At 37.0% G+C, this 19,815-nt stretch overlaps 1 protein-coding gene across 1 annotated transcript in view; it reads right to left on the reverse strand.

Annotated features, from left to right (window-relative positions):
* Nucleotides 1-18,517, reverse strand: part of LOC755676 (dual 3',5'-cyclic-AMP and -GMP phosphodiesterase 11A) — an 87,982-nt gene extending 69,465 nt beyond the window's left edge. The window contains exons 1-3 of the mRNA XM_001191221.4: nt 18,224-18,517; nt 14,413-16,256; nt 2,301-2,384 (exon numbers count right to left, since the gene is read on the reverse strand). Coding sequence (XP_001191221.2) covers nt 2,301-2,384; nt 14,413-15,549 — 1,221 coding nt within the window. The 5' untranslated portion in view covers nt 15,550-16,256; nt 18,224-18,517. The remainder of the gene's footprint in view (nt 1-2,300; nt 2,385-14,412; nt 16,257-18,223) is intronic.
* Nucleotides 18,518-19,815: the final 1,298 nt, after the last annotated feature.

A 19,815-nucleotide genomic window follows, 5' to 3' on the forward strand; every position in this document is an offset into this window, starting at 1 on the left:
CGTGTGTGTAGTTGACATCCGAGAAACTGTCTGCTTCCCAGGTCAAACGACGCTGAGCAGCTGCGCAGAGACAATGCCTTTATTGTGAATCGTGAAGAGACGATAAACGCGACATCCCGCAAATCACGATCGTATTATGGGGTTCGATAGTGGGGTATGATAGTGGGGTACGATATGTACATATCTAGTGGCAAGACCCAATAAACGCACCCGTTATGACTTACGCTACCTATCAACATACACACACACACACACACACACACAAAATGCATTTTGCATTCTGGTTATTAAATATACAATGATTCGTAACAGATGAATGAAATATTTGTATTTAAGCACTTCACAAAGATGTCTGCATTTAATTAGGTTACATCGCTTCCCATATAACCGGAAATGGATTCACATAAAACAATCAGCCTGAGGGTGAATTTGACTGCATCTAACGGTGCATGTGTATTCAATCTGATTGTACGTAAGCATCCCCCTAATACACATCAATGTATTCTCGATATAAGGAATGTCCTGCATATATTTTACACCTGCGTAGATGCAGATGCAGCCGTATGAACAATTAGCGTTGCAATTGTGTTTTAGCTTGGGTTTATAGCTTTGCTCAGGTAGGTGTCAAGGTTATAACTAAGTCCAATTTTCTGTTTGAACTTAATAAAACAAACAGAACAGTTTCATGTCAGCTGACATGGCACCACATTCCCGTTTATTATGTCTTGAATCTGTTATATATCGTGGAAGTTGGGTAATCCTCGCTTTCGCCAATACCCCCGAATGCCCCGATGTTGACCGCTTGGACGTAATTTCAAAGTACTTCCGGTACTTCCATGCCTTCAGTGCATGCGGCGCGTGCGCCGCATGCTCTCTTGTTGGCTGATACTGACCTCATTGGATTTTTTTTTTACAAGTCCATGATTTTTCAAGAAGCAATAGGCCTACTTTGGTAATACCACCGCGTGTCCATCATTTTGTAATTGTTCTTTGTCAAAATGCCGCAAACATAGTCGCGATCGTGCAGTGATTTCAAACTTGTCTTTCCTTCTGAGCAACTTTTCCATGTCGCGCGCTGCTTAAGATTTGTTGGGAATTTTACCAAAGTCACATCTATATACAGGAATATCTCCGAATGTTTTTTCGCTTATTTATTATCGTGCGGCCAGCGAACATCAGATCGAATCACAGTGTCGCACCATATTCCAACTGACAATTCAGTTTGTAAAAGTAGAAAATTGCGCACGATATACTATCAAAAAGAGCCGAAGATGAAGTGAAAGGTAGAATGTAGGCAGCAAGCGAGCTCGGTGACTATACAAGGAGACGCGCACACGTACACGTACACAGCTGCGTGAAATGGACCGGAAGCGACAAAGACAACAAGCTATCCCAGAGTGCATTTGAAATCGGGACAATAAATTTACATCCGGGCTTTTTGATGTATTGGCGATAGCGAGAATTGATAGAGCCTTATAGGATGTGAAAATCTTCGACAAGTTTGTCTAATTCAAGCTGGTTCCCGTGGTTTTTTTATTGAGATGACGGCAGTTGATGAGATAAAAAGTGAATCTACGCAGCATTAATTCAGTCTTGATTAAAAAAGAAAAATGCTGGTGCAAAAAAAATGAACAAATATCACAGAATTCCAATGACGTATAATGTTTCAGATATAACCATCCCAATACAACAATGAACAAGGAAATAATGATAGCTCACAAACGAAACAAGAAAGATTACGATTTTTAGCCAATCGGGACTATACGCAACAATTTAAGATTTTAACAACTATTCCTGTTGGTGATTCGTCTTTGTTAATCACATTCTTATAATGTCGTTGCTATTAATTTGATATCAGGATTATTTATTTATTGCATAAATAACAACTCAACGATAACTTTTACACAATTTCATTCATTTAAATTTCAAATTCATATAAAACGAGCATTTTAAGCTAATGTCGTCGTCTTATGCCCATTTGCCAGTAATAGCCAACAGCCACTAACATTTAAACATTAAATGATACACTGAAAATTACATGCGGAGTGTGCTTATAATATGACCTGCTATCTCGAAATTAAAAGAAAGTCAGTCATGTGAACAAATCTAACCGTCAGAGGTAATACCTCGATAGTTAGATGAGTCAATTAACTTCAATTCTTTATTTCTTTCTTTCATGATTTTTTTAATTTCTTGTGTTGTTGTTAATTGAATAATCAAATTTCACCAAAACATGTGATAACATTTCTCTTATTTTCAAGAAACAGGTCTGAAATTGGAAAGATATGAAATGTTCTTACCGGAATATATGAGCCGTATTTCATGATTCGCACGTGACAGTTTGGGGAGAAGTTTGCACAGTTTTCACAAGTTGTGGGACGAGCCTAAAAATCAAGATGGAGGTACAGCAAACAGAAAACACAATGTAGAAACATGCAGCAGACTGACTATTGAATGGATGAAACATGCACACAAGAAGACTCATTCTTTTTTCTTTTCATCGATAATTCAATGATACTAAACATTTAAAGACTGGTTTTTACTAAGGTTGAATGGACAGAGTGACATCAAAACAAGTGTGTAGGAATGATTGTGGTTTTAAGACTAGATCTAAAACTGATGGGGTAAGCCTAATCATTGCAATAACAGGTATCTACGTTGGTTTGTTCTACTGATTAAATGTGTACAGTATAGTACATTTGTATAACTGAACATGTTTTCATATTTAACCCCTTCTGTATCGCGGGTAGTAAATCCCGGAGAAATGTGGTCGTTTACCAGACTCTGGGCTAGGAAAGCCAAAGCGTTTCTATTAAAATGTAAGCAATAACACCCATTTGATATATTTCCCTGGGATATATCCAATACCCAATCTGATAACGCAAACACAATGTTTGCCTTAACAACTTCTTAAAAGCCCAATTACACAGGAGGATTTAAATGGAGCGCTAACACTGAGAGAAAAGGGATCATAAGTGCCAATTATATAATCATGTTGATGTGATTTCTAATTTCTCTAAAGCTGAAACGCACAAACATGTTATCAATATCTAAGAGATGTATATGAATTACTCAACATACAAAACAAAAACAGAAACAAAAATGAACATAAATGATGCACACAGAATCTAAACTAAAATATATTTTTCAATGAAATCTTAACTTTACAGAGAGTAGACTTTTTTCAAATGTGCGGGGATTCTGTAGTACATGTAAATTATACTTCTCTCACGCGGATTTCATTTTGATGAATAATTATGGATACCGTTTATCAATATTGGAAGGAGTGCCTGTAAACAACGGTACCAAAACATAATGTTATTTCTAAATAATACACCGGAATAATGGGTAACAATTTTAGATGTTTAGTGTGCATCATGTTGAAACACTGAAGAAGGGATAATAATGATTGCCGCGTATGGATTAAGAGGACATTTAGAACCTCAATACTATGATCAGATTAACCACATTACCCAATTATATTATTTCTTTACTACAAATCACCATCTAACAAAGCAAATATATCAGTATCGGTATGTCCTTTTTCGCAATAGCACTGCATTTCTCTGATAGACTCTGTCACAATGTAATCACTATTGATTATATACAGCAAGCGAATTTTCGGAAAATAACTCAAGTGATGTTCCTCAGTGGTTTAGAACGACGCCATGTTAAATTTGACACCTCTGCTCAAGCTTGTAATTCCATGCTCGATCTCGTGACAAGAATGCGACAGAGTATTACAAGCACGACAGAAAATCTCTCGACATTCTCGGCTGGATGCTCGTAGTTTGTTAAGAGAATTTACTTCAATAAATAAAACTAGAGGGACTTGAATGAATTGAATTCCTACGTGTGAGTGCGTGTGTGGGTGTGTATGGTGTGTAACTAGTGCCTTACTTCTAGGAAGGTTGTTTGCTACCGATGGAACACGACGTTTATTGACTCACGGTAATGACAAATGTTTTGTATACTTCAAACACAAATGTACTAAAATACAGATAAGCAGTATATGCTCTTAATATCGGGATGTCCAAAGTAGTGGGACGAATAACATTGTACTACGAAAACTTGATAAATGAAATGAAAGGAAATATATTCGCCACAGGAAATGAAAGCACAAAGAAAATATTTTCAAACCATTTCAGTAATATTATTCACGACACAACATAGGATTCATCATATGGGACTGGATTGAAAGGTTTCAAGCTCTGTACGACAGCTGCATGTTGGTCATATTCATTTCCCTTGTTTTCATTTTTGCACCGTCATATCAAGAACTGTAATTTCCTAAAGTCTATCAAACGTCACGACAAGAGAAGTGAAAAGAAAGAAAGAAAAAAGACCACGAGGCATGGTTTAATCAAATGTTTATGGATGATGTTACCTTGTATAGCCTCTCTTTCGATTGGCATTTCGTGACATTTTCTCTGCCCCTGCCCAGTTCATGAATTCAAAATTAAAGTGCCGAGGACAATACAAAGAGAGCACGTGTTCCCTCCAGCGGAAGAAGCAAGTCTTCACTTTTTAAAATGCCATCAATCTAAGAACGACCTATTATTGCGATTGCCTCTGCAAAGCAGTCGATTCTTCGATCGTAGATTTCTAGAAACTTCCTTTTGTGGTAAAATCTGTTCCACCAACCCACTTCTTATAATTATCTAAGGAGAAAGTCATTGAACTTCTACGTCAAACTAAGGTTAATTGTAACAACAGGAAGTGTTTTTATTGCAAGTCTCTTAAAAACCTCCCGAATACCGATCATTCGAAAGATAAATCAAACCTCCCCATGCGAACTGGCGTGTTTCTTGGGGCTTGGTATTTCACATCTAGGCTCATGAATTTAAAAGATCGTTAATCTGAATATATAAAGAATTTTCCGAATATCCTTGAATTCATTCGATTTTCTTATTACGTTTCATTTAATCGCCATTTATATGTACACATACATCATATATATACATACAATCCAGTCATCCGGCTGAACTTATATTTGTTTATAAGATGGATAGGATTGTTATGTTTCTATCGGCTCTATTGGTCTCTTTGAAGTTTTTGTCATTTTTAATGGCCCGTCTACTTTTTCGTGGAGAATTAAGGCGTTATATTAAATACTCTGTGGATTGGACTGAAAAATTGTTGAAAGATTGCCCGTATTATTTTTCAATCTTCCCATGCAAGTGGTCGGTTCCCTCTTCCACTTGACACTTCTCTCTCACATTAACAGAATTTCCTCTTGTTTTTCATTGGTAGAGCATAAGCACATTGTATTTAAGGATTGCCTTCGATTGGATCTTCAGTTCTTCATTAAATCCTAAACGTCCCAATTTGAGAATGCCTCGCAGACTAGTTGACCCTGTTTTTGCCCCGTTGGATCGATATTGTGGATTCTATGTCGATCTCGACCAAACATGCTAACTAATGTCGTTCACCCGGTCTTAGGAAAGCAACATGGCTGGCTCTTCTGCTTAAGTACTACCACAAATTTATTGTTATCCTAATCAACAACTATTCAAGCTAACAAAAATCAACATTTCCTCTACATTACCGCTAGTAGAAAATAGACAGAGGCTGTTGTAGTAGGTCCATGGTTTATCTAACTCATTATGTAAAGTTTGCAGAAACCTTTTTACAGTATTTAACCTGAAGGTGATCATTTACCATCGATATTAATCCAGTGTTGAACCATACTACAGCCATCGAGGTGAGACTATTTTTAGTTTAACGTGTTTTCCCTCCTATTTGTAATGAATTTTCTACAAAAGCAGACCTATTTGTCTCCTCGGAGACAGTTTGTCAGAATGCTAAAAGTGGCTTCGAAATTGCCCACACGACTTTCATCAGGATATTGGAGAGCACTTTAAGGAATTTAGCATGGTGGAGGCTCCGACGATATAAACAGATTCGGAAGATTAATGAGGAATGAAAGGCGAAGTTCACCTTGTTTGTCGTGTTCACTCAGATGACTAAGTTTGGGATCGTGTTAAATGTACAAGAAAGCAACAACAAAAAAGGGACGACCAAATGAAACATAAATGAAATTGAGCGCACGATTCTGTGAACATAACGTTTTACCAAGTTAGTGAAATGTCAAGACACAGCTAAGAATGGTATGTGATCGCATTGTTGTTGTATTTTTCTTGTTGTAATCTTGAATAACACAAAACACGCCCAAAATGCAGAATTAAGCTTATTCTTTCTGGTATGTACAAGAGGAAGATATAAATGGATAAAGGAAGAATTTTTATCCATCGCATGCAATACAATAGACCCGTATCTTATTTTGTAAATATGTTGTTGTTTTTTCATGCATGATTAGAAGGAAAATCCAAGCGACATTGGAATATTATTGCAAACCTTTTTTAATGTCATATTTAGTTCATGGAATACCTCTTGTTGGCACTCAGTATTATAGTTAACGAGGCATTTAACATCTACAATTCTCAGTATTAAAGTTAACGAGGTGTTTAACATCAACCATTCTTGTTCACCTAGTCTCCCGGATTAGGTTTTACTTCCAGTGTTAGTTTTACGAGAGGAAAATGTGAGGAGAGAAAGATAGGGTTTACGAGACAGATGCTAAATCAAAATGAACTTGAGTTTATCATCAATACGTAAGAGATGGAGCCCACGTGAAGAGATTTCATGCTGATACAACCTGTGACATTAATATCTATTTTACAAGAAATTGTGCTAGTGGTGCAGGAATAAGTCAACTAGAGTGGAAGCTGTACAAACATGTAGCGTGTCTGATCGGTTGTACTGACTGTTATGTGAGACAAAACATTAGGAGAAAGATCAGATATAAACTCCGCCTTTGGCTTCATATTCACATGAGAACGACGCAAAATATCTGCAAAGACCTGTATAATTTTTCTTTGAAGTTAAAGGTAAAGACCAGTTATGGTCATGCGATTGCATTGTGAAACAAACGTTGTGGAATCGATCAGAAAAGGTTGATCATCTAGCATCTAGCATCTGCAAGGTTTTGGAATCGTCAAAATGATAAGAAATTTGGCCCATTCTTCGTAAAGTTACAAGCACTATACACAGAAAGATGTATATGGGACTACCCTATATCTATCACAGACCATGAGAGAAACAAATTTACCAAATATATGAATTAGTAGGCGGTTTCCCGGCAAATTTTTTTATCATCATGTATTAGTCAAAACATATTCTTTCACATGATTGGTAATGAGAGATTCCATTTCATTTTTTGAAATTGGGGCGTTTCCAATACTGGTCTTTACTTTTAAGAGTTCATGGGCCCTTTCACCGAATTCTTTTATAGGCAACAATAAAAAAATTATTAAAAAAAAAACTCAAACTTATGGTGAAACTGTTACTGTGATATATTCTAATTTTAATCATTTATTATCTCATTTAATCATCTTATTATGGTTCCGTAATGTCTAAAGTTAGGCCGATACATGCTCTCTCTCTCTCTCTCTCGGTCTTTCCGTCTAGTCTCTCATAAAGTACATCATGCCTCGATGTCATAATAAACAATACAACATTTAACATGTTTGAGGCTTACCTTATAAATAAAGCACGAAATATTAAAGCTAATGTCCAGGATTTATTGCAGGAAACGATAAACATCACAAAGCAATCCTAACTGGATATCAATTCATAATTCAATTGAAGCATTACAGCGATAGAAAATGTGAAATAGAGTGGCATTGTATTTTAATCTTATGTCAATTTATCTCATAAAATAAAAATAATAAATCGGTTATTCGAGGGAAAACTGATTACTCTATAATCGAAATGGAAAATTTGTGCTCGGTTTATTAGCATCAGTCAGTTTTCAGAGAGGAGCGCAAAATGGTTGCATAATGGAGGGCGACATGAGAGCATTCAATAGTAATGATCTCTCTCAATCACTTGCTTCAGTGGTTATGGGGAAACCAAGTGAACATTAACATGATTTGCACGCTCAGATTTTCTCATTTGAGAGGCCAATTTTAAGGTATTCTGATGGTAAAAAGCCCCTATAAATCAATATTGGAATAAAATATGGTCTGGTTCGTCCATAAGAATGACTGAAAAGAGGGGCTCCGTTTTATATTCATGCACGCAATGTTCATCGTATTTTCTGGAATGTTTGTTAGTTTACATACAAAAATAGCTGTTTTTAATCCTTTCGAGATCTTTCGTTACTTTGAGTGTTGGTATATTTGGTTCAGTATCGTTAATTTCAGAATTCACTGCATCATTTATAGACCCGCAGAAATACAGGCCGATTGGCGTCGATTGATTCTCAAAGCGTTCATTAATATTAAAATGAACACAATACAATCCAAAATAAATGGTACTATAAAGAAAAGAGCATTTGTTATTATAATTACCGGAAACGAGAATACACAAAATTCCCATTTCTATTACTTGGTGCTTAAGGTACCGTAATGGACAATTGTATTGAGTATAGTGACTTAATGTGTATGAAATAGTGTGTATAGTGAATGCGAATGAGGATATGTTGATACTGGCTATCTTCCAAACTATATGTTCTGTCAAATAGCGCCAGGGAAAATAATAAATTCGTGACTAAATTGTGATATTCCTTCATTTTCGAATAATGTCTCTATCACAGATTGTATTGCTTGGTGATAATGGACCCAGGCCACCCCTTATATCTCCAATAGCAACTATTAAAGTCTTTCACATCAGTCGAGTATTCTCATCTCGGTGAAAGTGGTCCATTATGCATTGGAGAGGATTTGAGGTGCTCTTGGAGAATGCCTCAGACTGAGAAATGAAATGCCATTATTTCCCCGGATTACATCATCAATCGAGCCAATCTCTTAAATCCATGGAGTCTATATCCGTGGAGTCGTCCAGTACTCCAGATTGAAAGGTTCTCACCCTCTACGATATTGAGGGAAAAAACCTGTCATTTTGTTCTTTAGATGATTTTAAAGATTCTGGACATGTTCTGTTTGTATTGCCTTGCATGCCATGAAAAAAAACATGGGTAGCTTTTGAAGAGGGATCTTTTCAATTGATCTGTACTATTTTCCGCACTTCTATTATTGCATTGGCTATTTTGGAAGGCAAGGTAAATCGTAATGTGGAAGAGGTTGATGGGATCAGTACAATCGAGATGTAGAATGTATCAAAATGTTTGTTGTTTTTTCATATTGTTAATGAAAGATTTTTCCAGTCTCATACATGTTAATACCTGACTGCATACTATATACGTTTATTATACACCCCTCGCTTTCCATTATATTCTGGACACGGTAATGTTGTGTATTAAGCATGTAGTTGTACTTTCAGTTTTGTTCTAATCTTGGAAATACCCTTAAAACGATATTCCATTCATTGTTCCATAAATTTCCATTCAAACGAAATGCACATTAGAATTGACAAAACAGCTGCATGGGATATCAAAAGAACTAAAAAATTCAATTACAACTGCTTTTCAACTTCGCTTAGCTTGTGCGTCATTCATATTAATTATATAAATCGAAAACAACCCACCCCATTATGATTGTGCAATTCCTCGAAATGTATATTTTCAAAATTGCACCTGTACGAAAAAGGCGTCGGAGTATCATACCATCAACGACGTATTTGAGATATTGATAACAAACATACCCTACATGTACGCCTACCCGATCAGTAGTTAATATCATAAAATAGAAAGTGTCGGTGAGTCACCTGTTTCTACGTAATGTCGTCTTTCTTAGAAGTTTCTATAGTGTGTTGGTGTGGCAAAATTATTGTAGGAACGAAGAATATTCGTCCAAACGACTTTTAGTCACGTTCTTGGAAGAACTCTGTTCTCATTTGATATATTTATTGTTCTTGACGTTGGTATTTTATTGTATGGCTATATGGAGTTACGTCACCAGGAAGCATAACAGTCTGTTGTCTTTAATATGTATGACTGTCACTTCGAGACAGACCTCAGCGCTTTATATTTAGAAGACCATACTTGTTATTATTATTAATATAATAAAAGCAATTAGTATAAACACCTATCTTTGTATACCTAATCATCTCATGCGTGCACAACCCTCTAATTATCGTGAACAGTATAATACAAACTAAAAATGCCCATTAATTTTCTATTGACATTATTTTTTCAACATGCGGATACAAATATCAATTACAACATAAATTAAACAAAACAGACACTCTGCACGCTCTGTTGGTGGTACATCTATTTGTTCAGCTGTGACACAGGACAGTTGTTTTTAATGGGTGTCTTGTCTGGCTACTACACGAAAATGTCATGCGGTAAACCACTCCGAAAGCACCATCATCGGCTATGTTCATACGAACTTCTATAACCCGATTCTAATTACATTTTAATCACCTTTGCTGTCCATACAATGCAAGATCTAATTCACCGTTTTTGTCTTCTTCATACACATCGGGAAGATCTCACAAAGAATAGACATCGAACTAAGATAAGATTGTGCTATCCATACAGTGTGAGCTATCTCGGTGTGATAGAACAACCCTGCATAAACTTTGATACCGTATAGACAGCACATTTAAATGACTTTTAGTCTGTATATAGAGTCAGATTGTGGTGTGAACAGAAATGCGGCATGAGATCTCACAACGTATAGACAGCGAGGACGTTGGAAATGAACCTTGTGTCTAAATAGGGGATCGACCTGCTCCGTGTAGACGTTGTCTTTAATTAAAATAATACCATATTTAAAATTCCGGCCCCGTCTATTTCAGTGTAATCAATATCAAACTCAGACAATCAAACGTTAATCTGTTTGAAAACAGTTTATAATAGGTAACTTTAATTAAAATATGAGTCGGGTTTTTTCTAAATATTCTCTTTTTGTCCACAGTCATAATGTAAATATAAGTATAATAGCAAACGCTTAATGCATTTCACATCCGCATTGTGTCACCCGCCATTATGTTCCCATACAATATTCAACGAGACATCAATATTGCCATATGTAAAGAATATTTTCATTGTTTCACAATTAATATCCTTATATGACGTCAATACCCAGCTTCCGCAGTGAATAATAGAATGTGTAATGTACCGTAGCAATATACATCTCAAGGCATTCACGATATATGATATTATGCATGCCCCAAACCGTTATCGGATTGTGTTACGTTTGAAATATGGATTTGTTGAAATGTCATAAAGATAAGAAGATTTGATATGGTATTAGGGTGGGTGTCTATGACGTCGAGATCACAATAAAAATATTTGCTCAAACCCAAGTTATATCATAAGGTCGATTTAAAGATACGTTTAATACTAAAGTTTGCCTATTATTCGATGATTTGTTTTTCTTCATACGCCCTCTCTAATCTCTTTACAAGACAAATGCCTCATCAGACATCAGAAATGATGTTAATCAAAGCAGTATAGTACCAAAATTGAGAGTAATTATGTGAGAAATGTTTAAGGAAATGGCAATAACAGAAATAAAATAATCGATTTAAAAGAGAAATTAACGAAAATCATCTGACATGCGGTAGGTGTTATCACATACAACTGACAATGAATTTAGTACTGTTATTATATCATGGGTATTGCAATCTCAATGTGATTTTTCACCATCAAAGTGAGGTACCATATAGACATCACGGAAGAACATTGCACAACAGAAGCTGGTGAAATCATAATGCGTTTGTTTTTCAATTTGATGATTGATTCACCATCATGAACTAATTTCTCTTTCGTTAGGACCTGATTAGAAAAGAAAACTAAACGGCAATGAACCCTAAACATGGCGGTGATATACCTATACGAAATATGATATGTGGGACAGAGAAATCAAAAGACTTCCACATATGCCTTCGTGATGAAATTAATTTGGAAAATTTGTCAGTAGCTTTCAGAATTTTCTTGCCGTCGGGCAACTTGTCTTTTATGGCTGACAAGGCGTCTGAACGCTGGAATTGGAACTCATAGAATCATCATCATAAATGAATTGATTAGGATTATTGGGCCTGGCAAGGAAAGTTGGCCTACGGGGTTTGTCGTATGTTCATAAAATATCGTCGCGTCGGGTTACGCGCTAATAAAGATCAGCGGGATAACGGTAAGACCATGTGAAACTTAATCAGTATTGGAATGAAAGCGATGGCGAGAAGCAAGAAACCGGTTACCTTGGAATAGAAATGGCGGGAAAGTAAATCACAGATATAATCATGATATTGTTTTTCAGAGGCAACAGAAAACAAGAGGATGGTCGTCAGATTTTGTGGGGATTAAATGTTTTGTCTAATGTTTAAATTCAAAATAAAATGTCGTTTCCGCAGTTTCTCTTGATCATCACAAGAAGATTCAATAAAAGCATACGATTCTAGATTCTCTTCAGAGGTAATGGTTACTGTAACGCCCTCATAGTAAGAAGACGTGACCAAATTCCATTTAGGAGCCCCTTTTAAGGCATGAGCCTGGGTCAGGGAATCCTGAATCCGAGTTGGACATTGTACTTCGACAAGCTATCCGCTTAATAACTACCGAAGGTCAAGTGTATTATGATAATCTGTCAGTTGAACCTCTTTAATAACTCTAACTATTATAGATATAACTCCATATTACAAGATAAGCTTCCCGATTGTTTTCAGTGACGGTAACAGACCTTTCAGGTGTACACGGAACGCATATACCATTTACCGGTTAAAAATGTGGTTCACCTTGTATAGTCCTACGTCCTGCATATAACCACAATATCCCACTGCTGATGTAAAATATAACAACAAATCTATTACCGATCCAACCACTAATGCGAAGCCTAACTCTCATCGGTACCAAGACTAATGGGACGGGGGACTTATAGGACTAAATATATCCCTTTGGTCATTAGCCATTTTGGACAGAATATTTTCATTTGTCCTTAGGAAAAATGGGTAAGGTTGGACGAATGAAATATGGTACGTGGGGTAATGTGGACGCCATTACAAATTATATCTATTACGTAAGATATACATATTTCTATACCGTTTTCAATGGTAGATTCATACCCAGCTGAGGTGGAAGTATAACGGTAAGAATGTTCGGAATATATTGCTCATGTTTAATTACATTAAGTTCAATGTGCTTCCAAATTGATAAACAGTTATACTTTTAATACGCAGTGTGATTCTTCTAATCCTGGCAGAAGTGATGAGAAAAAAACTCTTGTTTGCTATGAAGAAACCTCAAAGGTGCACTGTACAATCCTTATTGTGACAAGAATGATGTATGTTCCTCTTCAACTGCCACCGCAATATTTGTCATAAATTATGGCGTACAGAAAACATCAAGTGATTTATTTGGAGAGGGTCATAACGTAACTATACGCCAGACGTACGCTTCCTGTGTTTATCATATTGAGTCTTTGATTGGTACTTGGAAAACTCCTGTATCTTGTAAATTTTAATCTCACTCCTTACTCCGAATATGTGATCAAATCATGATGGGCCAGACAAGCAGAATTAAAGGAGGTTAATATTGACCTCTTTAATGATTTATGTTTAACTTAAATTTGATTCGTAATGTTTAAGTGTTAAAAAGTATCTACATAAATTATAAATACTTTTGTTTTTAAATACGGAATTTCATGCGATGGCTATACCAATATAATATATCACAGTCGAAGTCACAAGAATTGGTCATTTTCGTAGTTAAATCAAATAATACTTAAGTGCCTCGATACGAATTATTTAATTCTCCTGTAATTGGTAATTGAATTTCAATGGTCAAAATGAATATTGTTTTTAGGTAGGGCAAGCCTTTATGTTTGTCCTACGTAGCAACAACACAAAAAGGCGCATGCGTAAATGAGGTTATATTACGAAAATGGCCTATCGTATTTCGTTACGATAAATTACTGTCGGTGTTATTGTGTTACACTCAATTTTGACGTACCAAAATAAACATTTGATCCACCAGTAACTGGAACGATATACCAGGCTAATACTTTAGTACCATTTCCGTTGTCATAAAGATCGATGTGTTGGCAAAGCTGACATTTAGTGAACTCGACTAGCTAAATAACAAGTACATCCCTAAGTAAACTCTAACGGGTCGTAAACGGTTAAGAGGCTTCACACTGGTCTACACCACTAATACCTGACTGACATTTTGTTTGCGTTTTAGACAAATGCCATCACTTCACGATAGAATTCAATGTATTTTATGGTACAAACTGGATGTTAAACAACATAGACTGGAAAAACAAAAATCACATATTGGTAGCATGTGGTCTTAATACGCCACCAAAGCTATTCATTTCGATAAAGATGGGGCTTATAACAGTGGCATGACGTAAAACGTACAGGACTTCTATTGTGTATCGTTTTCAATATGTGTCAGTTTGGAGCCAGAAAGTGGTTAACTCTGTGTAAAATGAAACGAGTCGACACCCTTCTGGCTCCAAAAGGAAGTTCTATTCTTTCTCAAATAGTATGATCGAAACTTACCTCAACAGGACTGGATATCTTGACGGCGCGGCCAGTCTCAGCAACCTTTCCAATCAAGCTCTCACCAACCTTGACTATAAGAGATCCTTCTGGATCTGTCTTGCCAAATCCAAGTAACCAATCCGTAGGGCGATGTGTAGGAACTCCTGGTGAGAGATCACGTTTCTTTGATACTAGCACTTCCTTTCCTTTAGGTCCTTCCAGCAGGAATAGTTCTACGCGTTCGGCGTCCACTAGAATACCCACATTAGAGAGGATCTTACCACGGAGACTGTTCAGGTCTAGATCATGAGAGATGTCTTTGACAAGAGCCAGGAAAAACTCGCGTTCGTTCGCTGATCGTAGCTGAAGCTTTGCTTCGTGAGTGATGCTTGTGCGATGCGGGAGTCGTACCCGAGGTTCCAACAAAGAGCTCAGAGTACTTGCAAAAGTCTGGGGTGGTGGCACCGTCGAGGCTCGACGTAATCTTCTCCTGCCTGCGAAGCCTTTGCCAGTGCCATCACCCATGGCTCTCTCCTTTGGTGACAATGGCTCAGAATCTAATTGCATAGAACTATCACGCGCACCAGTTCCAGCGGCCCACGTGCTGAATACAGTCTTAGAGCGCGCTTTCGCAAAGTCCTGTCTTAGGTATTGCCTTGATCCTGATCGGGGTCTAACGGGGATGTTCGCGATTCCTTCATCGGATGAGTTACTTTCAGATTTGTCTTCCGGCTCGGACAATGTCACTCTTCTGGTAGTTTGAGGAGACATGGGTGGTATCGGTTGTATGGGTGGATTGTTAATAGGACTTGGAGAACTTGGACTTGGTGTATTTGTTGGACTAGAAGAACTCAGAGGTGAAGCTGTATCTTCATCTTTGTGTAAGTCCAACCACTTCTCCACCAAGTCTCTGTTGGCACCCTTTAGAAAAAAGTCTTCGAACCAATCACGGTTTGCATCAAGCCATACCTCAACTTGCTTCGGTTTCATGACCTCCAGGTCACCTTCGGGCTTCCTGGCCTCCATGTCTGTCTCAGATTTCTCTGTGAGGCTTTGAGATATCAGGTCGACCTGGGCAACATCCAGCATACAGATTCGCACGGTATCATACACGTTGCGAAGAAACCTCCACGGTATGCAGTAATAGAAATTCATCAAGTGTCATATTAGTATCAACAGCGGGCAAGAAAAGGGTAAACTGATGAAGCACGTTGACTCATCCGCATAAATTGAGAAATAACATCACGTGACCTTGAAGATCATGGACCAGACGACCTTGAAGACTCACATTCCAGTAATGAAAACAATCGATCACAACCGGCTCGTCTCGGCAGCGATATAATCCTCAAGATATGATCACCATCTCTCAGTATTTACTCCATTGGTAGAACACCACCAGAAATCCCAACCATATTTGACTTGCCGGAGTGACCTCTGGGCAGCTGCCGACGCTCGATTCTCACGCGCGCGATATAATTAGGTGGTATCGATCGGAACGGTTATATACCGAGATGGTTCATAGATCTATAAAAGATGGTGACGGTGTGTAGACACGTGCCGAGAATGAGTGCATTCGAGTGGACCAGATATGATGGGGGAATCTATAATGAAGCGAACTCACTAGTGATCAATAACGCGCTCACTTATGGCAATGACGAATAGTTCTCCGTCAAAGCAAAACACGCGATTCGGTTATATTCCAGACAATTATTTCCCAGGTAAAGGAGGCTGATCTTCAAAGGTTGGGGTTTATACTGAGCACACGAGTTCCCTCCTAACTATTCGGTAGGTGTCGTTTCCATGAAATATTCCTATGACATAATCCGCACATGGAATCAATCTGTTTAGAGGTCTACACGATTCTGTAGATATAAAGAAGAGGGAAAAGGAAATATATTTGTGACAACAATGAGGAAATATTTTTGGTATGAAATGGTTTTAAGATTGATAATGCCACTTAGGGAAATTCCGTAAATAAGGATCTCTAATTGAAAATAATTTCCTTATGATGAACGCAATTGGAGTGGTAATAACATGAAAGACTAGAGTTCGCTTTCAATTAACTGTACAATCAAAAATCATGTGTTGTACGTGTGCAGTAGTCCGGAGACACAATAATGAATGGTGTTGTATGCTCTACAGTCTTTACCAGCGTGTTAAATAAATAATAAAAACTGTTAACAAAAAAGTACTGGTAAGTGGTTACCATACCTGTTATCGGCTATTGTGGAAGGTGTGTGAACAAAATCGATTCGTGCAAGAACACGTAAGCACACAAACTTCGTATGATTTCATTCAATTTCAGCGTTTCAGGAAATTGCCCCACTGCCCTACATATCAACCCGTGGCATACCGGTAAAATACTCAATTATTCATCGGTGTGAAATATTTAGTATACTCTCCTAATCTAGACGATAACAATCAAGCGAAGGTTTTAATGAAAAAGAGGCACTCGTTTCAGTATAATGAGCGCTTGTCTGCATAAGATAGTAACACACGCATGGGTCGTAAAACATGAGTAGGCCTAATGATTTGTATTTCTCAAGGAGAAATAAAAAGGAAACGACTCTGTGTTTCATGGCTGAAATTCGTGTCAACAAAATGAGTCTTGTTATAATCAGCAAAACAGATCAGTGTAGGAGGTGATATTCATAGCGTGGGTCGAGTCCAAAGTTAAAGATTTATATCCTGACAACTATAACTTATCACGACAATCTCCTCCTGCACACCATATATCTTTAGATTACAAGTAGAAAGAAAATTTACACAAATATACCCAAAATTTCTACTGAATCTGTTACTCTAATCGATAAGATTATTCCATAATGAAGATGACAGGTAAAGGTCTCCATCTATTTTTCTGTGTAGCAATCTATTTCATGTAACCCCAAACCACGTTCCGTCTTCATGCGAAGATGTCTAACCGCCACCACTTCCGATCGAGTTTGAATTCCAATTGGCGTGTCTTCTTCTACCCTCCCGGCTCCGGTCGTGGCTTGTTGTTCCTTCTCCCTCCGCCCAATCCTCGCCCCCAACCCTTTCCATCACCCCTCTAGGAGCGTCCAAACACTCCCTGAAGGAACCAGCTCTTCGCCAATGATTTATGAGGCTGAAAATCAGGCTAACTGTATGCATGATCACAGCGACTAAGTACATTAGACTCCTCTTGAATCAGGAGCCCTGCGAAACTTGATCCTGGAGATCCACGTAATCAACACGCACATTTTCAGGCATTTTGTCTCCAGTTTCCTTCAATTTCTCGCCGAAATATGCAGTCGGAGTGAGCGCACATCTATCTTGTTTATCATCAACACGGTAAGAGGTGCGAAGATACCCTTCTCTAAACATGTGCTTCTCTGTTGAGAGCGACGACTTTTATATCCTCCACCTCATCAACGTCATTTCACCAAACATAACACTGAAGTTAATGACATTTAACTAGCTATTTTACCTAACAAAGTAATGAAGGCGTTACAGATTTAAAAGTGAAACCATGGCGTCATTGACTATCATTATCAGAAGTTTTATCAGATATAAATTAATATATTTATTTTTAAACCTAAGCATTAATTAAAATTGGAAATATATCACTTTACCAAAATGCTTTTTATTTTAATTTTTATCATCTACGGCTATTGTAGTTATTTCGTTCCATAAAACATCTATAAATGTGCTCCAAAAAAACATCAAACATTTTTGGGAAATTTGATATACAGTAACACATATTAATGTTACCTAAAGTCAAATTAAGGATAACCCATGCTACAGCTGAAATATGAAGGAGGTACGTATCCTCCAAAAAAAGACCGACTTAGAACTAAGTACCTACCTGGATTTCTGGTAGCTTTCCAAAGTTTACTCGTTTCAACTCAATAACGCAAGACTCAAAGTAGCCACCAAGATTCCACCATAAAACCATATTGAACAACACTTGTTTACGCGATCACTAGGCTACTTAAGATCCAAAATATCCTTCGAATAAACCCATACTAGTAAAAAGGTTTAAAATAGCGACAAAAACTCCGAAAGGGCTTCCATGCTGTTATTACGAGACAGATTTACAAAGGGCACAGACGAAAAGGCCTTTCGCTCCCACCCGATATCACTGTTCGCCCAAAACTGATTGTTGGTGTTTAGCAGCACGTTCGTATACTTACCGAGCGTGCATCGCCGCCGCACAACCAAATAGAACTCACTCCTTCCGTAATAGAAGTAGAGCGCATGCGTGCTGCGTCCCTGTAAAATTGGTCATTATAAAATGGGCGAGAGATGAGCTATCTTTGGTTTGCGATCCCATGCATTATCATTTAATGAACCGTTAGTAACAGACTTTTTTGCGGGCGACGGTGGTTACTACAAGAAGAGGGGCTGAAATCAAAACGTATCTTTTCACCGTATCGTTGCCATTTACTTACACCTCCCTGGTTACACAGTGTCTGAGCCCTTGTGTCAATATTACCAACGCTTCACTTACTCGGAGCGATATACTTGTTTGCATAGGCCTTTAATGAGGGTAATATTGTATTGTAATAACTTATCAATAACATTTTAAACGGCTTTTTGTATATAGAAACTTCATGCGTGGTCATTCGATTAAATATTTATCTTTGTGATTTACATGTATTGTATTGTATTGTATTTATTAAACTGTTTTTTCTTTGTATAATATTTATTAAACTTCATTGATGAATCTGTTTATAAACATATGCATCATAAAAATCAATTTACAATGCAATGTAACAAATCAATATTTTGTTTGTAAACAGATATATCATAGAAATTAATTTACAATGAAGCGTAACAAAACAGATGGAAAATAATATACAGCAGAAAAGGGTCTTTTTCTTCTTGTAATACCATGACACATAATGCATTTAGTAAATAATATAATGTACCATAATACATCCGAAGATTCAGATATATAAAACCTAATATAGCAATTTTCTTAATAGATTATAACTCATGCTACACAAAAAAGGTATAATAAGGTTCATGGAATGCAATATATAATCGTTTCGCCTAAAATAAAAGACGTAATAGTACCTATACAGAATATGCGACCTACTGAAAAATTAAACCAAAAACATAAGATGTACATTTTTGCCGTGTCTATATAGGTTGGTCAGTATACTAAAATTGTTACACTTCAAATCCACAAAAACTTCCTATGACATCTTTTCACACATTTGCACTGCAATCATGATTATGGTAAAACAACATTCCCTCGATCTTGAGTATGTATGTACCTAGTTTAGCTTATCCGTGGTTGCAGAGCAAAAATAATGGTAAAGTATTAGTAAACCAATGGTAAAGAGGATTACTAGGATGTAATCGAGTAAAAGACCTAGTTTGTGTAATTATACCAAATTAATCATTAAAAAGTAAATACATAAATAAATAAACTTCATGGTACGACACTGA

This window comes from Strongylocentrotus purpuratus, unplaced genomic scaffold (genome assembly GCF_000002235.5).
Source record: "Strongylocentrotus purpuratus isolate Spur 01 unplaced genomic scaffold, Spur_5.0 spur5_contig_838, whole genome shotgun sequence".
NCBI lineage: Eukaryota > Metazoa > Echinodermata > Echinoidea > Camarodonta > Strongylocentrotidae > Strongylocentrotus > Strongylocentrotus purpuratus.